This window comes from Henckelia pumila, chromosome 2 (assembly GCF_033568475.1).
Source record: "Henckelia pumila isolate YLH828 chromosome 2, ASM3356847v2, whole genome shotgun sequence".
NCBI classification, from domain to species: domain Eukaryota; kingdom Viridiplantae; phylum Streptophyta; class Magnoliopsida; order Lamiales; family Gesneriaceae; genus Henckelia; species Henckelia pumila.
Genome location: NC_133121.1, coordinates 19639214 through 19664481, shown reverse-complemented (window position 1 = coordinate 19664481; position 25268 = coordinate 19639214). Strand labels below are relative to the sequence as shown.

At 31.2% G+C, this 25268-nt stretch overlaps 2 protein-coding genes across 2 annotated transcripts; one reads left to right on the top strand and one right to left on the bottom strand.

Annotated features, from left to right (window-relative positions):
• Window positions 1-8748: 8748 nt before the first annotated feature.
• Window positions 8749-10741, top strand: LOC140883911 (probable xyloglucan endotransglucosylase/hydrolase protein 32). Its single transcript, XM_073290534.1, has 4 exons — window positions 8749-9044; window positions 9310-9410; window positions 9548-9768; window positions 10113-10741. Exons 1-4 carry the CDS (start codon window positions 8840-8842, stop codon window positions 10465-10467), a joined length of 882 nt encoding a protein of 293 aa, XP_073146635.1. The 5' UTR covers window positions 8749-8839; the 3' UTR covers window positions 10468-10741.
• An 8192-nt stretch (window positions 10742-18933) lies between these two features.
• On the bottom strand, window positions 18934-21256 carry LOC140883065 (probable glucuronoxylan glucuronosyltransferase IRX7). The gene is made up of 3 exons (XM_073289372.1): window positions 20154-21256; window positions 19806-20056; window positions 18934-19718 (listed from the first exon to the last, which is right to left on the bottom strand). The coding sequence occupies exons 1-3, from the start codon at window positions 20811-20813 to the stop codon at window positions 19253-19255; spliced, it is 1377 nt and encodes a 458-aa protein (XP_073145473.1). The 5' UTR covers window positions 20814-21256; the 3' UTR covers window positions 18934-19252.
• Between the last annotated feature and the right edge of the window lie 4012 nt (window positions 21257-25268).

Sequence of the window (25268 nt, the reverse complement as noted above, 5' to 3'; positions counted from 1 at the left end):
CATATCATCCACATAGATGTCAAGGTAGATATAATAATGATTTGGGAGAATACTAAAATGCACACAACTATCAAACATGGACCTATTATATCCTTGTTGTAGCATGATATCATCAAAACATCTGTACCATTTTCTAGGTGATTGCTTGAGGCCATGAAGATATTTTGCTGCAGACAGACTTTCCCAGCTTGAGTTTCGTTTTCAAAGCCCTCTGGTTGAGTCATCGGGATTTTCTCTTCAAGGTTCCCATGTAAGAAAGTAGTTTTTACATCTAATTTTTCTAGTTCTAAGTCTGTGTGATTGCTAGTAGGATCCTAATAGATGTGTGTTTTACCACTATAGAGGACATCTCATGGACGTAATCTATGCCTTCAACCTGTGAGAAGTATTTTGCCACTAATCTAGCCTTGAATCTTGGTCCCTCAACCCCCGGTATCCCTGTTTTCTTCTTCAATAATCACTTGCAGCCAATGACTCTCTATCCTTTGGTTTGTCTACAAGAGTCCATGTATTGTTCTTAACAAATGATCTGAACACTACTCCATAGCTTTCTTCTAGTGAGGCCAATCTTTGCACCTTTTGGCTTCAGCATAGCTTGATGTCTCTTCAAGATCCAGCATGTCAACCACATTCAGAGCAAATGCAGTGAAATCTGATGATGCAAACCTAGGTGGTGGTCTAATTTTTCTTCTGACCCTATCTCTTGAGAGGAGATAACCATCAAAGTGTTGGCATTGTACATGATCATCCTGATAACCATCTTGATTCAAATCCACCCTTTCTTCAGCATGGTGTTCTAGCTGATTATCACCCTAGATAATATCATAGAAGACTTAAAACTGATGATGAATAGCTACACATTCATTTTGATTTCAGGTAGCCTCTGTATCTGGATTGTTATTTAGAATTTGATGCTCATCAAGGTCCTGCAAGTTCTGCACAACTTGTCTAGAGCTGGCTGTTTCTGAAACAATCTTGTTAGATTTATAAAACTAATTTTCTTTAAATATAAAATCTCTACTAATCACACATTTGAGATCATCTAAAAGCCACATGTAACCTTTAACACCATTGGGATATCCAAGAAAAATTCCTTTCTTTGCTCTAGGGTTGAGTTTACCTTAGTTAACATAAATGAATACAACAAAACCAAATATCCTAAGGTGTTTATAGGTTTAGATTGGACCATTTATGTTTGAGGACCATGAAGTCAATGGTAGAGGATGGAGACATATTAATGGGTTAACATGTAGATGCAGCATCTATCCAGAATTTATTTGGTAAGTCTCTCTCACTCGGCATGCATCTAACTTTGTTCATGATAGTCTTATTCATTCATTCTGCAACCCCTTTCTTTTGTGGTGTGCTTGTGCATGTCCTATGCCTAGCAATATCATTCTTAGCATAATAATTGTAAAATTCTTGGTTACAAAATTACAGACCTTTATCAGTCTTTAATATTTTAATCATATTCCCTGTTTGATTTTCAACTAGAGTTTTTCATTCAACATTTGTTAAAAGCTTCATCCTTTGTTTCAGAAAATAGATCCATACTTTTCTAGAAAAATAATCAATTAAGGAAATAAAGTATTGAGATTTAGAGAGTGATAAAGGTACCTTTGATGAATCCCACAAATCTGCATGTATGTAATCCAGAGGTGACTTGGTATTGTGGAGAGTTGTGTTGAATTTTAGTTTGCGTGTTTTTCCTAATACACAGTTCTCACAGAAGTCTAGGTTGCTTATATGATTTGGATCCAGCAGGGCTTGTTATAAATACATTGAAATCTGCTATTAAGGAAGTCCCTTGCAAAAAAGTAAAAAATTGAGTCATTGTTTCAAAATACCCTTCATCACAACTAATGAACCTTTAACTGCCTTCAGCATTCCATTTTGTGCTTTGTAACTCAATCTCTTTCTATCCAAGGTCTCTAATAGATCAGATGTCTCTTTAGATCAGGGATGTATCCAACTCCATGAATCTTACAGGATTCATTGTTTCCCAACAAACATGTCCTGTCTCAACTTGTTGAAAGTCCAAGAACTAGTCCCTCCTTGGAGACATATGATATGTGCAGTTGGAGTCCATATACATTATTCATTCCTTTTTAGGGTCATCTGTTGATATAGTAAAAACCTCGGTTACTTCATGTCATTCTAGTATATTCGTTGTGTCAGTTGATGTTGGTGGTTCTTGTGCTTGATTTACCTTTCTTTCGGGGCAATTCCTTCTTAAATGGCCTTATTTCTTACAAGACCGACATGTCCTCTTTGACCTTGATTTTGATCTTGACCATGTCTTCCTTTATTATTGGATTCCCTTCATTCAGCGGACCTTTATCTCACATTCAATCCTTCACCAACAGGCTTATTAAATCTTTCAGTTGCCTTCAAATTCAATTCTTAGAATATGCCGCACATGTTACTTCTTCAAGGGTCAGAGTTTCTCTCTCATACTTAAAGGGTATCCCTTAATTGATCATATGCCTTTGGTAAGCAATTCAGTAAGAAGATTGCTTGATCTTGATCATCAACTTTCACCTCCATATTTTCTAGATCTGAAGTTTAGTGAATTCATTAGTGTTCTCATATATAAACTTGTTCTCCTCTATTTTGAAGCTATAGAATTGTTGTTTCAGATAAATCCTATTTGGTAAAGCCTTGTTCATATACAGTTGTTCTAAATATAGTTTGTATTTCCTATAAATCTATTTCACGATTTTTATTGTAAAAACTTAGAAATCGAAAGTAACAAGCAAGTCCCCAATTTCTGTCGATGTTCCGAATCAAATGTGGCCCGGTCTAGATCGGTGTACCTCAACTAACACATAACTTCAAATATATATATTAGTTAACTAATTAAAAAATGATGATGAAGTTTAATTATAGAAAAAACACCCCATCCTTTTCTATTTATTAAAAAAAAATCACATTAAACTTTATTCTTTCTAATAATGAAACAATAATTTTAACAGAAATCTTAATTTCCCTACGGGGATCATAAATAAAACACACAAAACTAAATAAATATCTTTATTCGACATATTTACACCCCTGAAATATCCGCACCGATTGCTTTGTAAGATAAACAACAGACAATATGAAAGAATCTGTCCAAATGTCCAATACATACATTGTTTTACCAAAAATTATATTGATAACACAACAGTCAAAACATCATATTTCAGTCGGTCTAAAACCATATATAAATCATATATTGTCTCAAATTCATACGGCAGATAAGTATGAAATTTATATATGTTATTTTTTCTGGTCAAATAACACTGATAATATTAATTAATATTAATATATTATCAAATATCAGAGTATCCTAGTCTTTGAGAAAACAGAAATGGAAACCCTTCTGGCTTGCAAGCTTGGAATTTAGTGTTACATCATAAAACTGTCGGTAGGGCATACGCCCCTAATCCACTCATTAATGTTTCTCGACTTTAGGTCATATTTTAACAAAGGTCACCTACAATTATTGTACGATAAATTTGAATTTTGGGAGCTTTCTGATTTAGCCATTTATTCACATGACTATTATATATATATATATATATATATATATATATATATATATATATATATATATATATATATGAAGAATTGCTTATCATATATGACATAATTTATAGATAAGATCGTCATTTATCTCGGGATTAGTAAGACGAAACTAATTACAAGATATATATCTATATATGTATACACACAATATGTTTGTATTATTGTTTGTAATTTTGTAATATTGTATAGATACTATGAAATATAGCTAACATAAGTAGTAAACTTTCAGAAACAAAATATTCAACGTTCACTTAATTGTATGCACTTTTCACTTGGAAATTGGTACTTTGCAATTGTTCTGACCTAACGTAAGTTCAGACAAGTTTATCGTTTTTAATACTGTATTTTGTTCAATATATATGTAATAATGTAAATTAACTAATTTCGCCAGCTAAAACACATATAATCGTAAATTCATCAAATTTTCAGATCTACCATTAATATCGTATATGAGAGCCTACCATAAATTAAACATATATGTACTCGTAAATAAATTTCTAACATAATGCATGTTTTATGGCTAAATTTTCTCAACACTTCAACGCCATAAGAAAAGTATCTTGTCACCCGTGAGTTGTTTTCGTAAGTTAGAATTATGAAACTTGTAGAATATTAGAAGTAATATTTTTATAAACATTATTGTCCCACTTAATTCCAATCTTTACCGATGGGGGCGTATTAATCAATAAATAGTCGGGTAATATATAATATGCATAAACTTATGTTTTATTGAATTTGAAAATTTTTATATGTTTAAATTAAATAAATTCCGACTCTATTACAAATACAAGGTAATTGAAGAAGATAAAATTGCATTTTTTGTCTTATATATTGGTTGTTATTTTTTACGTTGTTGATAATCTGTTTTGTCAAATTTCAGTGTTAGTCGTAATATTTTTCAATTTTTGGTAATTTTAATCATTATTCACCAAGAATGTTGATCATGTGGTACTTCACACGTTATCGCCACATCATCATCGCATTGGTGTGACGTCAATGCCACGTTGAAAAACTAGAAAGATAGCTAGCGTATTAATATTGAAATTTGATAACATAAAGAATCAAAACTGCAAAGAAATCATACTCTAATAAATGAAATAAATTCTGAATCTATTTCAAATATAGTCGAGGACCAAATTAATGCAATTTTTCAAAAAAAAAATTATTTTTTTTAGGCAAAATATTCTAATAGTTAGTATATATGTACGTAATACAAATAACTTCTTCGTGTGTACATATATTTAACTAGGTGTGGTTTTTCGGTATACCGTATCAAAAATATTGGTATGAAAAAAATTCATACTGATACCAATACCGAAATTCTGAAATTTTGGTACGGAAAAAATCCATATTGATATCGTATAGATACTGAAAAAAAATTCGATATACCAAAAAAATGTCTGTATATCGAAAAAAATTTGATACGGTATGCCGAAAACTTGGTATTTTGATCCGGTATGTCAGCCCTACATATATTCTCTTGTACGAAAATTATGAAACAAATTTTTCACAAAAGTCCAAGCACATTTGTAAAGCATCCGCGTAATGCTACAAAATAAATATATATATATTATATTAGTTGATATTGTTTGGTAACTTGAGGTTAATCTCGCGTCACACACAGTGTTTTGTACCAATATTTGAAAATAGGGTTTCTGAAAAAGAAAAAAATAGAGAAACAAAAAGCAAGAAGAAGTAATTAAAAAACTTATCAACTGAATATGTAATCTCCATTACGCATTCATATAAATAAAGACAAATTTTATTATAAAAAATTTGGATCAAGAAAGTTCAATTCTTGTCCTGTGATCGTTGTTGGGCTCGGTCGACCAAGAATCTATTTTTTTTCCCAAGCAAAATCTTGCTTACGGGCAGCTAGATTAATTAAAATAATTAAATCCACATTAATTTGAGTAGAATTATGTAGATAACTTATATAATTAGTATAATGTACTGAAATACGAAATATTAATGTAAAAATAAATTAACTTGATTTTATGTAGTAAACTACAAAATAATGAGAAATTGAGTCTTTAATTGTGAATATTTTATACAATTGAATAGGAAAAACTCGTGTATGTTTGTCACTTTGTGTTTTTATAAATTTATTTGTCTTCAACTTACGATTTTAGTCATGTAGGTTTCAATTTTTGGTAATTTTAATCAATTTTCATTGGGAATTGTGATGTGTCCTATACTTTTCATCTCTACATCACCAATATATAGTTCCATATCAGTGTCGTTCAAAAAATGACTAAAAATTACAAAAAAAACAAAGATAGTGGACTAAAACTGAAATCTAAAAATATAGAGAAAATAAATCGCAAAAAAACAAACATACATGACCAAAAAATAATTTTTACCAATTGATAAGCACAAAAACTCATATGAGACATTATTACGGATCAATTTTGTGAGACAAGTCTTCTATTCGATTATACTCATAAAAAAAGTATTAATGTTTATGCTAAATATATTATGTTTCATTGTAGATATATATAAGTTATAGGTTGACCCGTATCACCGGCTCACATTTCTTCTTTCTTTTTTTCTTTTTGGTGAGCAATTAAACATTTTCACATAAGATGAAAAAAAAAAAACAAAGTATTCATTAATGATTTCACAATCTCTAGTTATATAGTTGTAAATTTATATATATATATATATACAGAAATAATCTGCACACCCTTACCTTGCACACCTGTGGGCGCCTGCCAACGTGGCGCGCCCAAAACCCCTAGGGTGCAGGGTATAAAAATTATATATATATATATATATGTTTTCTTGTAGAGTTGTAAACTTGTAGTTTCCCGACAGTCAAAACAAAAGCGTAGAAATAAATATGATAATAAGCAAATATGAGGTCCAATGCAAAAGGACAAGAGATACCCAAAACATTGCAAATTTAGGGTATAATATATATATGTTCAAAGTGTCGGCAAATAGGCCCCATTTCTTGTACAGGAGCCGCCCAAACCAAACCTAGCTAATTTTATTCAACCAAACCCCCTTTAATTTTAATCTGTCTCAAATTCAACAATTTTATGCCATTCCATACACTCCATATATATACCTTGTTTCTTGTCAAAACAAATAAGATTCCATATTTAAGTGATGCATGAATTTGAAAGTCATTGCCCACCAAATCAATCATTAATTTGTTCTTATATTGCTGTATATATACACACATATCCGTACATCAATTTGCATAAATATTGATTTTGCAAAGATTTTTTTTCGCAAGATGATAGTGTTATCATTCTATATTTTAATAGATTACTTGCTCGTGTCACATCATATTTTTTTTCAAATTAAGATATGTTACATTAAATTGGAAATGAGATGACAGGAGGATGGGGAAAATATATAGCCAGGGCGGAAAATAAATGCGGCCAATTCTCACAATGCCAATGTCAACGAATTGGGAAAGAAAAAACAGAGATGCAAGTATTTAATGAAGAATTCAATAATCAAGAAAAGGGGCTATTTGCAGATTTTCGCAGTTTGAAATGTTCGTAAATATATAATGAAAATTTCATGTAAATATTCTTAGGACAAAAGTGTTCAATTTCGGTCATTCTGATTTCTGAGGGCCATTAAGTTTGATAATATATTTTTTAATATATATATATATATATTATAAAGTAAAATTTGAAATTTGAAATATTAATTAATTCTATATAAAAAGTTCGATGACAATATTTGCATCCCAATAGCTTCAACCATCCAAAAGTGTAAAAACTATAACTGCATATAAAATGTATTATACCTGCAGCTAAAAAAAAGTACCATATTATCGAAGTTCATTAATTCATTACAACAAAATATTGGGAATATGATTATCAGACTTCCGTTTAATCTAGTTTAGTTAAATTTCTCTTCTTCCTCCAGTTAAATTTTTTTTTTGTCATTTGGATTTTATCTCGATCGTACAATATGCATGTTATTTTACACAAAAACTCCAGTGAAATCGTCTCACTCTCGCTCTCAAGGGATCTTAAATCCAACTTGACTCATGAAAAGAATCGTTTTATATACTCGAAGTGTTATTTTTCACAGTAAAGTATCATTTGTGTTAGTTATATTATAAAGAAAAATATTGTGTTATATATATTGATATAAGTGAAAAATATTATATTTTGATTTCATTGAAAAATATAACTTTCTTTTAACTGTTGTATTATCTGATCAATTCATTTCACAAATATAAATGTATATAAAACTATTACACAGGAGATCAACTCGTTGTTTTGTTAATTCTGATTGTTTCTGTAATATTCTTCGCCTCACAATAATTGTGGAAATTTTTTCAGATTTTTTATATATAAATTTTGAAAAATTTTGGATTAATTTGGTATTAGCTCAGGTAGCTCAATTGAAAATATTAAAAGATTCGGGAGCTTAAAATTTTAGCTCGGATAGATCAAAAATCCTGACTCCTCCACTGGATACTGTCAACATAAGTTATAGAAAAAAACAAACGAAACAAAAACAAAAAACAAAAATTTTGCTAGAGCAAATAAGAAACAGTAAAAGAAAAATAAGTTGAAAGAAAATTTATGTATTGTTTAAAAGCGTGACAATGCTATTTATAGTAGTTGAAAATCCGCCCAATATATCATGCTTTGATTAGGATATATCAACCACCAAAATGCATGTTCGATATTTGAGTTAATTACATGATGACTCCATGTATACATGCTTATTCGTTATTCTTATTAATTTCCACTCTAAAGTATGATGACTCCATCTTTCTTTTGATTCTTTCTTTATATTACGAAAGAAGCCAAAAGTTTCACACTTCCCAATTAAACGATTTCATCAACCGCCAAAAAAAAAATCCTCTCCTTTTTTGAAATAACCACCTAAAAAATTTTGAGCTCGATTTAAAAATTAAAATTGGGACAAAAATTACATTAAATTCTAATTGACCAGCTCAAAATTAAAAACTAACTATGCCCCATGTATGAATGGCCGTGAATATTTTACAACTTGTCCTTGTTTAATTTGTCTTCAAGATAATGCGGCCAATTCAACAAAATATCACACAATTTCAATAACACATATATAACAACTTCAAAATAAAACCAAAAATGGGACCCCATGCATAATCTTCGTGTGTGTATATATATATACACCTACGTACACTACCAATTATACATGCACAAACCCATCGAGCTGCTTGCCTCTCTCAACTGCCAAATAATTCAGTGATCCATTAATAATTTTGATTTAATACACATTCCTAATTGGAATTAATTAAATTTTAATGGCTCTCTTTGTTTTATGGTGGCTCAGCTTGATTTTCATGTTCCCTTCAACAAGTAATGCACAGGGTCCACCTTCTCCAGGCTACTATCCCAGCACTAGAATAGGATCCGTGGGTTTCGACCAAGGCTTCCGCAATCGCTGGAGTCCTCAGCATCAAAGCCTCGACCAAGGCACACTCACTCTTTGGCTCGACAGGAGCTCCGGTACGTGTATATATATATATATATGTTTACATTTTTCTTTTCTTTCTCGCGTTATTATTTTTATGTATGCTTTTTCGATATTTCACAGGAATACGTGATCTTACGTCAAAAATAAATGCGATATATATGTATGCTGTCTTGTTATATATTACACAAACACACATCTACGCAATTTTTTGGTGGAATTTGCCGACATTATATAACAAGCTGATATATATAATATATATAATTATATATTAATCAATTTTAATTTTCATGCCTTCAGGAAGTGGATTTAAATCACTTGATCCTTATTCATCTGGTTATTTCGGTGCCTCAATCAAGCTTCAACCTGGTTACACGGCTGGAGTTATTACATCTTTCTACGTGAGTTTTCAATGCATATATATAACATCATTAAATATTTAATATTATATGATCTATACATATATGACTTCTGAATGATTAATGTATTCTTATAATGAAATATAATGTTGATCATTAAAATGTATATATGGGTGCAGCTTTCAAACAACGAAGACCATCCAGGGGATCACGATGAAATCGACATCGAGTTCTTAGGCACGACGCTGGACAAGCCTTATGTGTTGCAAACAAATGTGTACATGAGAGGGAGTGGGGATGGCAACAATATCATAGGCAGAGAAGTCAGATTTCACCTTTGGTTCGATCCCACCAAAGCCTTCCACAACTACGCCATTCTCTGGAACCCGTCCGAAATCGTGTATGAACTATACATACTCCTACCCAAATTTCTTGTATATAAATCATTTTTGTTGCTATTTACAACATATATACATGCTAACATATGATATGTTGAAATTAAAGATTTCAAATGAAAAAATAATAAAAAATAAAAAATCCGAAAACAGAAGACATGCATAATTGTATAATGGTCACCAGTCATTCTCATCACAAGAAAACAGCCAGCTAGATAGCTCTTTAACTTTTGAAGAATAATTTTTTTAATCATTGTCTAGCTAGTTGATCATATTTTCTATGTGATTTAAACAGAATATTATTATTTTAATTAAGACGATATTATTTTGCTGTTGAAATATATTGCAGATTTTTTGTGGATGATGTGCCAATAAGAAGGTATCCTAGGAAAAGTGATGCCACTTTTCCATTGAGGCCAATGTATGTGTATGGATCCATATGGGATGCTTCTTCATGGGCCACGGAGAATGGCCGCTACAAAGCTGATTACAGCCACCAACCCTTCGTCGGAAAGTACAATAACTTCAGGATAAGCGGCTGCAAAGGGGCCGCCTCGTGCCGCCCCGTCACCGCCTCGCCCTCCGGTGCTACCGGGCTTAGCAGCCAACAATATGCTGCCATGAGTTGGGTTCAAAATAGGTACAAGTTTTATGACTATTGCCAGGACTCGCAGAGAGACCATAGACTCACACCCGAGTGTTGAACAAATTAAAAGATATATTAGTTTTAGGGTTTTGGGCCCAATTTTTAGGCAAATTGGTGAACAAAAATTTTATTTAAATTGTGTGGCGAGTGTTGTTATTTTCATGCTACTTGGAGCATGAGACGTGTCTTCAATTTGTGTTATATATGTTGTTATACCTGTTGGAAATTATACGACTCGGGTGTTGAAAGGGGCCCAAATTAGAATCCAATCGGCCCATTTCTCCTGTTGTTAAGGCCCGATGTTTGTACTTGTGAGCCAATTTCTTTTTGGCCCAAATCAAATTATAGTGATAATATACAGTTTGAAGTTTTGAACATCTATATCTTTATCTACATTTCAGTGGAAGGATTCAAGAATTTTGGTGAAATTCACCCTTTAAAAGCAAGAGTGAAAATTTATATACACTAGTAACTATGATACTCGTAATGCGTGTGTATACAATTGAAATAAAACAAAATTTTTACATTGCAATATTTGTAAAATCATGGAACGGTACTATTTGTAAAATCACTACAAATGAAATAGAGTAAAAAAATGAAAGAGAAAAAAAATTATAAACAAAACGTAGAAAATAGAAGGTGGGACCGTGGGAGTTTGAGAAACTGCATTGCGGTTAGAAGAAGAAAGTGAAAAAAAAAATGTGGAGAATCGTTTATGATCATTTTTCCCCTACAATATGTAAATAACATGATGTTGTTTGAGATATTTATGAAGAATTATATTGGTGTAATCAGATCGGACCAAATAAGTTAGTAAAACGTCATTTTACTTTATATAATACTATAGATTTAGGCAAAATTAACGCGTGAAAAATCCATGACTCGAACTCGGATTTGAGTTTGACGTGAAGTTTACGTCAAGGATTCTATGTTAAATTATTTTTAGATTTATTAGGGCTACCAACTAATAATAATCAACTTTTATTTAGCTATACTAATTTATTTAGGTAAATTTAGTAAGTTTTTTTGTTATTTCTTTGCTCGAGATAAGAAAAACTGGAGTCATTGCTTAAGTCTCGTCGATTGTGCATGCAATTTCATTATATAGTTGTAATTTGAATCTAAGATAATACTTATACTCTAAATTAATAATAATAATAATAATAATAATAATAATAATAATAATAATAATAATAATAATAATAATAATAATAATAATAATAATAATAATAATAATAATCAACTTTTATGTTATTTAAATAATAATAATTTAAAACATAATGAAATACATTTTTATTTGGAAAAAATGTAATCCAACCGAAAGCTGCCTAAAGTAACCAATTAATATATAATCGGAAAAATAATAATTTCATTAAATTATTATTTATAAAATTTTAATGTTTACAATCGTTGGACGTTGGCTTCTCAACTAGGAACTAAACCAAACTCTCCTTAGAGCATGTAAAAGGATGTAAGAAAGTTGGTGTGGTCAAATTGGTAACTTGATCGCATGATTATGTCAGCGTTGATAACTTCATTGTACGTTTCTACAATGGTGTGGTGATTTTGTAGTGGTGATGTTGAAATATTATTTTTTTAATCTATTTAAATAATGTTTTTAAAACATAATAAAAATACAATTAACAAATTAAAAATATACATAATTAAATTTAATAATTACATAATAAAAATGAACATAAATATAAAAAATTAAATATTATTATTTTATTATATTTAATATTTTTAAACATAATAAAATTGAACATAAATATAATAAATTTAAAATACACATAATTAAAATTTAAAACTTACTTGAAATATAAAATCACTCGAAATAAAGATTACACGCAATAACAAAATACAAGAAATAAAAAAAAAGACAATAAATTTAAAAGGATTACAATCGAATAAAACATAATGAGATAACACTGAAATAAATTACTAATTGAATCTTTTTCGAAGAATTTGTTCTTGCATCTTCATGTAGTACTGACGTTGAATGTCAGTGAGCCTTGGATCATTAACATCTTTTTCCATGATTCGATTTTCTTGTTCTCTCTCCATTCTTTATTGCTCCCTCACCCTCATCTCGTGTTCCATCATCCTCATTTCGAACTTTTTTTCCATATTTTGAGTCATTGTTGCATAATGCTCTTTTGTCAAAGCAGTCCTCTCTTCATCCCTTTTTTTTGGGAGAAAATTGCATATATCACCCTTGTGAAATCCCGGGTTTGCTGATAACCCCCTATGAAAATTTTTTAAGCTAATAACCCCCTGTGATTCTAGATTTGTAGCATACACACCCTTTTTAGCTAAAAAATGACGAAAATACCCCTACATAAAATAATTGATAAATTACAGAGTTCATAAAAGTTAAGGGTATTTTCGTCATTTTTTAATCAAAAGGGGTATGCATGCTATAAATTTAGAATCATAGGGGTTATTAGCTTAAAAAACTTTCATAGGGGGTTATCAGCAAACCCGAAATTTCACAAGGATGATATATGTAATTTTCCTCTTTTTTTTACTTCATGTATTGTTTTCAACATTTCCACCATGTTTGTATCTTTCGATCCTTCTCCTCTCATTGCCCTTTTGAAGGCCTTCCGTCCCATCGGCCTAGTGGTTTTGCTCACTTCTTGCACATCATCTCCTTCTTCGCCGGTTTGTGTGTCAGATGGTGTGGAGAAAGGAGATGGAGATGATTCACTATCAATATTCTTAAGCTTCTTCGTAGCATTCGTCGAACCTCCTACGAATTTATCGAACGACCATATCTTCCATTTTGGTTGATCCTTCAACACTAACCAAGCTTTCTCATTGGACCATGGATGGTTATGATCTTGTTCGTACATCGTTTGAGCTTGAGCATACTAAACTAAACAAAACGAAAAAAAAAAAACAAGTTCGAAAATGTTGAATTTAAATTTAAAAAAATTATGAATTCATACCTTCATATCAAATGAAGATTCGCTTTGGTTGAGTGCTTCAAGTTCGCTTATTTTGTTTTGGAAGACGAACGCTCGTTTTGAAACATCATTCCAATGTTGCCGCATGTTGTCTGGTGAGCGTATTTTTTAAAATAAAGATAAAGAGATGTTTCATTATTATTATTTTTACGAAACTAATAAGCACATCAAAATTTTCAAGATATATATATATAGGTGTTGGGGAAAATTGGGCGCAGCCTAGCTGGCACCCATATGTCTATTATTTTTTTTTTAACTTTTTTTGTTTGAAATTGGGGCCCACCCCATCACACATCACCCATCATCTTCTTCTTTCCCCCAAACACTACTCCACGGCCAACTATCACCCCAAGCACCACCCCCACCCGGCCAACCATCACCTCAGCCACGTCACGCTGGACTCTCCACCACCGAAAGCTGCCACTCGCCGGCCACCCCCTTACGCCCAATACCTCCAAGGTCTGCAACTATGAGAAAAATTCCTTAGATCTGCTGCCGAACCAAGAGATCGATCCAGAGAAAAAATCAAGATCTGCTACAGCTACTCGCCGCCCAATCTTGCTGCCACCCTTCGCCGACCACCCGACGGCCGCCCACCATCACCACCCGGAAACTCATCGAAGGCAGAATATCCAAAAGGCTGAAGAAGCGTGAGGCACGATGGTGGAGCAAAGGGTGGCTGGACGTGGATGGTCGGTCGTGGAAATGCAGTCCCCTTGAGTTCTTCTTCTAGGAAGAACTCCGATGTGGTGGAATGGGGAAAGTGTGTGTTTTTTTTTCTTTTTTAAATAAAAAAAGTCAAATAAAATATTAAAATAAAAGAACATATGGGCTGGCGCCCCATTTTTCTCTGCACCCTAAAAATTAGTTTTGTAATGGTGAAACTGAAGTTGATGTTTGTTTTTTGATAAATAAAAGTACTACACTACTTTTAAGCTGACTTAAAGCTAGAACAACAATGGAAACTATTTGTCAGGATTGAATCAGAATTTTATTCACCCTTTTTTTTTTTTTATCCAGGAACTGAATGATAACTTTTATCTTGTGGGGGATTATAGTATAACTAATACGATGAATGAATATTTCTTAGACAGTGTCCATGGAATTCGAAACTGAACTCTATTTACATTAGGATTCATTATTTTATGTAATTGGCTCTTCCTATTTTATTGCTTTTTCATTTCGTTTGTTAATTTAGTTTTCATTTCATAGACGAATTTGGCCTATTTTCACATACATATATACACAACATATATCAGTGTCAAGACTCAAGACATAATTTAATAGTAATTAGATTAAGGATTTTGATTTAAAAAAGGGGAATCAATTGTGCTATAATTAAATATGAAAGAGTATACAATAATAATGTGTTTGGTAAATTGTATTCATATACCAAACCGAATAGAACCAAACCAAACAATATGGTTTGGATCGATTTCAGTCAATCATAATTTGGATTGATTTTAAAATCATTCAAGTCGAAATTTTGGTTTGGTTCAAGATTTGGATAAAAATAAACTAAACCAAATCAATCTAAAACGATTACATGGATATTAAAATTGTTGGAAAATATTTGAATGAATTGAAGAAATATTTGAATGAGTTGAAGGAAAGGCTTGTGACATTCGATGGTGCAACTTGCAAGTTGTTCAGGCAGAAGGTGAATCAATGTTCAGTAAATTACATGGACCTAGGAGCAGAGGACACCATTGGTTTTAATTTAGGGCTGGGATACCGAACCAAAATATCGACTTTTCAGGATACCGCATCGAAATTTTTTCGATATATAAACATTTTTTTGGTATATCGAATTTTTTTGGGGTATCTATATGGTATTAGTATGGATTTTTTCTATACCAAAATTTTGGAATTTCGATATCGATATCAGTATAAATTTTTTTCATAACAATAATTTTGATGCAGTATACCAAAAACCCACCCTTAGGCTTGTCCCAAGTGTTGGAACAAATTTGAATTTGGTGAAATGAATTGGAGGGAAAACTTGGTTTTGGTTTGTCCCACATTGTAACAACTCCAATGTATTGTTCACCTTATATAATTCAACTTTGGATTATGAGATTGAGTCGTTCACCGTATATAATCTTATTATTCTTTTTGGATAAAATTGAGTTAAAATAATATTTATTATTATTTTATTGTGTGCGCTCGAGCTGACAAAAATTACCGCCCGAGCGCAGCACCTCACCTGCGGACAGTAGTTTGGCAAAAGAGTGTCATTCTATTAGAATTTTAATTTGTATTTTATTATCACAAAAAAATTTATAAGACTGTCTCATGGGTTAATTTTGTGAGACTAATCAATAACCAACACGACTCATAAAAAATATTTTTTTTATGCCAAAAATATTAATTTTTATTATAAATATAAATCGAGTCGACTCCTCTCGCATATATAAATCTATAAGACTTTATCACAAAAGACTTGTTCTCTTGTTATTTATGAGCTTTGCAAACAAGTTCAGTTATTTGAGAAGTTATTTATTAATGCATACTTTAACTCCAATAAACATAATTTTTTTTAAAAAAAACTCCAATAAACATAAAACCTTCCTAATATTTTAACTAGAGGTAGCAAAAATTTCCAAAATCCCTACCCTTCCCGAATCCCATTCCATTTTCGTCCCGAAAAAATCCCAACCCAAAATTTTTTAGACCCGAACTTTCGTGATTTTTCTCATCCCAATTAATATCGGGATAGAGATCGAGAATAAAACCTTATCCCGACGAAATTTCCGACTCGTCCCGAAATAATATAATAATATATTTTATTAATAACTTTATTAATATAATAAGCTAAATATTATTAGGTTTCAACTCATATAACACTTAATTGTGAACTTAATTCGCATAATTTTTATTGTTGAAACGATAAAATTGTAAAATCACGAAATGACATTTTATTTTTGTGTATTTTTTTTAAAATAAATTAATAATTTAATTAATTCATGTTTATAATTATCTAATTAGAGCAAATATGTAGAACAAGACTCAAGAGATTAATTTGACAATCTATTTAATAAAATTTATTTAGAAATTATATCCGAACATTTTATTAATAATTATCCGATACATTTTTTCTCTTAACAAAACCTTGAAACATTATCCAAAATATTTTTATATTATATTTTTAAGTTAAATATTTATTTTTATTTATAAATATAAGTTTCTAAATAGTATATTTAATAAAATAATCTCATTTTTTTATAATTCGGGATTTTCTCTCCTTACCCGACGGGATCCCGAATAGTCGGGTTTCGAAATGTTTCGGGTACGAGATCGGGAGAAAAAAAAATTTCCTGATTTTTTTCGAGACGAGAGTTGGGTATGGGGTTTACGGGACGGGTTCCGACCCTATTCCACCCCTAATTTTAACTCTTTCTTATAAAAAACGGTAAAATTACGTAACTTGCATATTATCTTAATTGGGATTTATGTTAGTTTATTTGTAATCTTTCTATTCTAGTTCACACTCAAATACAATATTTATTCAAATTCTATCAAATGGCAATAACTATTTTTTTTTTTCAAAATCACAATATTCATTGGCCAATTCACTACTAAATTCAAAACTTAATTAATCAACTAAGATCAAACCCAAATTCATGATTTGATTTGATTCGAAATTTTATAAAACTTCATAACTATAAAAGGATTCGAATTTTTATCTAAATGAATTCATAAATATAAATTCATGAATTGTTGATGTGTTAATTGTGTCTTGCATTGGTTAGATAGTGTTCTTGGGTGTTTCCTATATATATAGACTAATGTCTCCACGTTTCAGTTGGACTACCCGTTAATATCTTCATGTTTCAGCCGTTTCATTAACATGATATCCAAACCAAATTACTCTTTTTTTTAGCTAGTTTTTGAGATTTAATTACGTTTAAATACAAATCTTTAACAAGATCACACCAAACCAAACCTGTCCTTGCCCCTTGGATTCCTATTTAATTCATTGAACGAAAAAGATCATAAAAAAGGTCTCAAAATAAGAACAAACATAAGAGTGATAGCATATTGGAACCCGTGACTCCATAAAACCCTCTGACACATACGACCCGTTGCCAGCCGTGCCCCCTTCCGTTCTTTATCCATTCTATTCAAAGTTTCAAACCACTCATTATAATTTCAGATATACTCCATTTTAACATTACCACATATTCCCTTCAACTTGCCATACTAAATTCCAAAATACATATTTCTTAAATAAAATACTTTTAAATACTATTACTCAATTATATTGTTCACGTTTTCTTTTTTATTTGTTCTAAATATATATTTATATACCATATTTAATAATATTTTTTTACACTTCTTTACTAATATACTTCTATTAACTACAACTTAAAAATTGTGCAATCATTTTTTAATACATTGAATAGGGATAAAATAAAAAATTTATATAAAATTTGATTTGCCAATATATTTTTTTCTTAATCGAAAATCCAAAGAGAACAATATATATCAAGCGGATGAAGTATTTCTTTTAGATTGTTGGTTTTTTTTAATACCAATTATATTAGGAGACGCTCCAATATTTTACAGTGACAATATTCTAAATTTGAGACGGAATGAATTCACTTCTCCCCAATTTCAAGTGGATACATGAGATGGTAGTATAAAAATAGTATATTCAGGCACCGTTCTGTTCACGGTATTACTAATATATGCATAACTCATCTCATCACATCTCACGTTCTTCTCATCATATTATTTATCTATATTAGCATAATCACACACGCGTTGTGTGTGTATAAAATTATGCAATATATTTAATATTGTATGTTATATATAAATATTAGTTTTTAAATAATATTTAAATTTATTTTTTAACATTTATAAAATAATATAAAAATAAATTTAATTTTTTTTTATCAATTTATCTTATCTACAATATTTAGTTGAGAAAAATATTGAATTTTGAAATATAAAAAAAAATAAAAATAAAATTATAATATTTATATTACATAAGGGCAATTTCGGCAATTAAAAAGATGGTGTCTGGGGGAGATTCTTTATATATAGGGAGAGATATTAATTATTTATTTTATATCAATCAAATCATTAATTATTTATCTCACATCAATCAAATCATTAAATTCAAATTACTATATTACCCCTTATAAATAATATAATTTTTATTTTATTTATTGTTAAAAGAACAAAATAATCATTTAATATTTTTATATAAAATTTAATCAATCAAATCAAATATATCATAATCTATCAATCATATCCAATACAATTTTAACTATCATTTTTTATTTATTTTTTATTACATTATACTACTTATCTATATATTACTTATATCATACCTCAAACTAAACGGTGTCTCACTCTACAACAAATTTTCCTTTGGTTATGTGAAATCCATATGTTTTTTTTTTAAACCTAATCCATATGTTTTTATGAAGTCCGATTTAGTGTTGAAATAGTACTACACTTCCACTGGCATAAGCTCAAGTCCAATGTGTGTGTGCATATATATATATATATATTCTTTTATATTATATTAGAATCATGTTCCAATGTTTAGAACCTAAATACTACGCTTGACAAAATATGGACCATGGGCGCACACATACACTGTACACACATCTCTCCCTCTCCAATATGAAAAAAATATTATTCTTTTACACATGTACAGATGTGCTCTTTTATCAATGTACAACCCACCCTTGTCCCCAAAAAATAAAGAAACCAATCACTTCACGCCAAGTCAGCGCCCCATTCCTACATGGCCAACAACAAAATACTCGTAGCCCCATTCAATTCACCCCAGCTGTCTCCCACTTATAAGAATCAGAATATTAGCTGGCAAGTCTACTCATCATGCCACGTGTACGCCTATCATTGGCTCGAAACTCTTGACTTTTTGTGGGACCTGTCGAGTTTCTCGGATAGGGACAAAAGCACCTGCCACGTTGCGTCGTCTCGGACCATTGGATCGCGATAGAGCAGCGCATCCCTAATCTTTGGGTCCCACAAGTTCCTTTGAATCGCTGTAAGGTTGGTCGCCGCCACGTGTTCCAGGATTTTGCCGAGGTTGGCTATGTTATACTCCGCCACAGTGAGGGATATCTCCGACCAGGGCACGGCGGAGGAGAAGGGCAACCGGATCCCGTCGGCTATGATGACCGGGACACATCCTAATTCGACGGATTCCACCAACCTCGGACTCCACGGAGCCCAACCCAATGGGCATAGACAAAACGTTGATCGGCCAATCTCCGACTGGTAACCGGCGAACCTCTGCCGCCGCAAGTAAAACCTCCGGTCATTGCCGTACTTCCGCCATATCAGCGTCCGCACCTTCCTGGAAGAAAGCTCCGCCATGTTAATCAGTCAGTATTAACATTAGCATGATAAGGTTGGTGAGAATGATAAATGGGAACGTACGTACTTGCTGTAAAAATGGCCGCTAACATTTTTGGGATGGACTTCCATTTTGCCCCTGAAAAACACGAATATATCGCGCCGGCCATTCACCGGCGACTTCGACACCGTGGCCCGTACGCTTTCCGGCGATACGTACGGCGGAATCACCACATTCTCCACGTCTTGACATGGGTGCTTATAGGTCACCCCAAAAGTCTGCAGAATTATCGAATTCTTCAAGAACTCAGGCACCCCTTCCGCCATAGCCATGCTCTCCTATTAACAATGTACGTACAAAGGCTCCAAAATCAAAACCAAATTCCAAATAAATAATAAGAGATGCATTGTATTTTTGTTCAGATTTTATCCATACCATTGTGTGGAAGCAGGAACCAAAATCATGGGACGCCACGAAAACATGGTCGGAACCAAGGCTGCGGTTCCAGAACGGAAACTGCGACGACAGGAGGCGGACGGCGGAGGCCATGACAGAACGGGCGTGGCCAATGGCGGGGAATCCATTAACGGAGCTAAAATTGCAGGAAACATAAACAGGGACGAAGAAGAAATCAGCCTCCCAAGGATCCAATGTCCTAACTTCACTACTCATCAACGCCCTATGAATCGCCACCTCCGAAGCAAACAAATGGCCGCCGCACCTCTCGTTCGAAAGCCAATCGGCGTTATAACTCGCCGGCAAATCGTAGATATACAACTTCATTTCCTTCAACAAACCCGGAACACCATTAATATGAGCAATGGAGGAGGAGTTGGCGGAAGACTCTTCGATTAAAGCGCGTGAAGCTTTGGAAATGGGAACCGTGGTTCTTGAAATGGAGGTCGGAGGGTCGCCATGTGAAGCTAGAAACGAAGAGAAAAAATAGAAGGAAATGGAAAACCAGAGAATCCATTTGAAATATCTGTAACAGAAGCTCTTCTCTGGGTTCCTGGTGTTTCTTGAGGTGTGTAAAAGCTTCATCCTCACATAGAATCCTCTGCTTTTGATGGCTTTTCCGTTCTCAGAATCCTTCATCTCTCTCCCTCTCTTAAAAATCTCTCCCCAGAGAGACAGAGGGATGAGGAGGTGGTTGAAGCAGAGCTTTCCGTATTTGGTATGGAGGCGAATTCGAGATTAATTAAGAAACAAAGCAGAGGATGATGAAATATTCGAAATGGGTTTGTTGAGATTTCGCTTTTTCTGCAAGTAAAACAATCAGATAAATGGACGAACTAACAAATTTTGGGTCTACTCTCCGACGATCATATGAACGTAATTTTGAATATTTATTATTATATATATATATCGTGGGTTGGCTATATTCTGATGCATTCAACGGAAGAAATTAAAAAAAAAAAAAAAAAAAAGTTGTAGTCTTGAAGAAGTCATGCATTATTATTCGAAGAGAGAGGGAGAAGAGAGGTTGCAGAAAGTCACATGTTGATGGAGCAGAAGAGACATCGGTGTTTTGTCTCGGATTTTGCAATGCATGTTTTTAGCCTTCGGGCTTCCCACCTTTCTTAAATCACAATCACATCCTCTTTATTACATTTTCATTCTAAACTTTTTTTTTTCCTTTTTGAAATATTATCATATTTTTCGACTGGATTACATAAAATTTGCAGCATTTGATAAATTTAACTTAAGTCGTTGTGTGTTGTCCGGTTTTATTTATTTTTTTGACGTGGGAATGATCTGCAGTCATTATATTTTGGTGCGTACTGAGTAGATCTCGAAGTAACGCAATAGTTTGCAAATTAAATTATTCAGGTAAACTGTACTCAAGGCAATAGACTAGTCTAAAAAAATGTTTGTAGGAATCACTATTCACTAATCAAAACCTTACCTATTTTACCATAGCTTGAAGCCATCTATTTCTTTTTTTATTACATAATAATCCGGGTTTTTACTATAAACCTTGAAATCGACCTCAAAGACTCAAAAGTCGTCATCCCACTCTACCACAAATGGAACGAAAACATTCAATTGTTTGTAGATACAAATATCTTTTTATTCGATTCTATGATGTAAGTTTGGTGAGCTATATGAAATACCTATCATTATTTTTAGTTTTTATTGAGTTACAATAATAATAATAATAATAATAATAATAATAATAATGGAAGATTTGATAGTCTCAAATTTATGATGGCGAGTGTGATATGTTAATTTTTCGTAATCTTTTCACTTTACAGTGGATTTTCTTTGGGCTAAAAGTTAAACTACGTATTAAATCTTATTTAACATTGTACACGACATGTATCTCACGTTGGTATTAAGTTTATAGCCAAGTCTTTGACTTTCACGAATATTTTGTTTAGATTAAAATTAATTAAAATACTAAAAAATTGAGTGGATAGATTATAATTTTATCTTATAATTAAATGTGAATATTAGGAAATAGTCAAATACCCTGCTAAACGCGCTTCCCCTAACTACCTGCTGATTATGCAATTACTTGTAATTATCCCAATAATTATCTAGAGCAATTACCAATTAATCCAAGAAGATCTCAGTTGTCTATATATGTAAGACGAGTTTGTATGATACGCATTTGATCAGTCAGACCATCTCATGTGAATTTTTAAATTAGTCAAATTGTTTAATTTTTTTAAAGCAAAAAATTTAATTTTTTTTTTCAATTACGTATTATAAGATGTCACGATCCTATACTTGAAAATCAATAAGCAAAAATGTTGCGGGACATACCCAAAATTACTCAAGTGTTTGACATACATCTAACGATTGACATTTATCAATAAATGTGAGGTCTCTTATTTTTTAATGGACCTCGCATGTATTGATAAATGATGACTCTTAGATCTGTCATGAGATAGAATGATCAAGTGTTTAATCAAGCTCTTTCTATAATTTGATTCCTTTTAAAAATTTATTTTCGATATTGAATAAAACTATAAAATTTTATATATGTTGTTCTTTCGATTGGATAATAATAATAGTAGTAATTATTAGTATAGTTTATATTGAATGTTTGTGATGATTAATTAATGTGCCTGTGTATATAGATACAGCTACTTCAAGTCAAGAAATAAATGCTATTTCCCAAGGTGATTAAATGGAATTACAGCTATATTTTGGTGGAAACAATTACACGAATTTATGCACGAGAGAATCCATACCCATGACTTCAAAATAGTAATAAAAATGGAATTCATACCCCGAGTTGATATTTATAATAATTGAGAAAATTATGAATTTGGTGATAAACATTTATTTATTTGCGATTTTAATTATCAAATTTCAGTATTTATATACTACATTTGGTATGAAATCAGTGTTAATATATCATGCAACACGTCAATATTCCTACAGAATATAATAATTAAAATTGTCAAAATTTAAAAAAAAATATTGGGGTAAGAGTATGATTCAATTTGTTCGATGCTACTCCCCACAGACAATAAAAATAATAATGGACAATTGAAATATTGAATTACTCTGGCAGGCTATTTGCAGGTAGGATCGAACAAGCAGTAATCGCATTTGAGAAAGATTCTAGAAATCAATTTTTAGCTATTTTTTAATAAAATTTTGAAAATTTATAAAATTTTGTCATAAAAATTTGAAAAATAATTTTTAAAAACTCTCTCAAATACTATATATGATTTGAGTTCAATCCCAATGTTAATTAAGATTAATGAACTAGGCCCACCCTAAATTACTTTTATGATCTCAACAGTATTATGTTTTTTTTTTTAAAAAAAGTTAATAAATTTAAAAAATATATTTATTGAATGAATGGAGTTACTAAAAGCTGAACCTCTGAAGTTTGCACATGAAAATATTAAAAGCTGCGCACTTGCCAGTTTCCATGTATTTGGATCTCGAATCCTGTGTAGCTGAAATAAAACGCTTTAGGCAATGTTTGCATTCATTTTGTTTTTTTTACAAAATTTTATATAATTTAAAAATTTTGTTAATGAAAAATTGAAAAATATTTTTTAGAAGTTTTACCAAAACTTTCTAAAAATTTATGTATTATTAAAAAGTAATAATTTTAACATAAAAATAATTATTTTTAATCGGATCTGATTGAAAATTCATCTTATAAATTTTACTCGTGATACAGTCTTATCAAAATTTGTGTGTTATTATATATCCCACATATATTGTAGCTTAGATTTATTTGTTTGACAGGATAATTAGGGGAGAAATTAATGATTACATATATTTATTAATTATTTTCAATATTAATCCGCTAGTTTGTCAAATTTAATATTATATTAGCCTATTATCTTTCTTCGGTGTTTTTACAATTTAGCAATTCCCATTTGGACACTAGTGCTAAAATTATTGAAATTAATAAAATTAAAATATATATGACTAATAAAAACCCAAGATACTCATCCCTAGTAAAATCTACACTGGATGATGTAAAAATATTTGAAAAAAAGGTTCAAGAATTACTAAAACTTAAGATAATCAACCCTAGTAAGAGTCCACACTCTTCACCAGCCTTTTATGTCAGTAAAAAAGATACTGATAAGAAAAGAATGGTAATTGATTATCGAAAAATGAATAAAGCAACAAGTATGGACGGATACTATATCCCAAATAAGAATGATTTATTATCTTATATAGGAGAAATGAAATATTTTTTCAGTTTAGATTGTAAATCAGGATTCTGGCAAATTCAACTAGAACCACAAACACAATTACTTACAGCATTCAGTTGTCCAAAAGACAGTATCAATGGACTGTATTACCTTTCGGACTTAAACAAGCACCAGGTATCTTTCAAAGATATATGGATGAATCTTTTAAAGCATATATAGATTTTTGTTGTGTTTATATAGATGATATATTAATTTATTCAAAAACACTAGATCAACATTATAAAGACTTCATGACAGTACTAGATATTTGTCATAAAGATGGAATTATACTTTCTGAAAAGAAAGCACAATTGTTTAAAACAAAAATAAATTATTTAGGATTACAAATAGAAGATGGAAAACATTGTTTACAACAACATATACTTAAGAAAATTCATGATTTTCCAAGTGAAATCAAGGATAAAGATCAATTAAGAAGATTTCTAGGATTATTAACTTATTCTGGAAATTACATTAAGAAACTTGCAGAAATCAGAAAACCTCTTCAGGCAAAACTTAAACAGGACTATAAGTGGAAATGGTCTAAAGAAGATACTAATTATATAGAGGAAATGGTCTAAAGAAGATACTAATTATATAGACATTATTAAAAAAAAAATTAGTAATCTTCCTGAATTATATTTTCCTTCCAATAAGGATATAATAATAATTGAAACAGATGTTTCAGATGAATACTGGGGAGCATGTTTAAAAGCTTATACTAGAGAAAGAAATTTAGAATAACTTACTAAAACAGCTACTAGAAATAATGAAGAATTATGCAATTATACATCATGAACTTTTCAAGGTGCACAGTTAAATTATCACTCAAATGAAAAAGAATTACTAGCTCTAATTTTTACGATTAGAACTT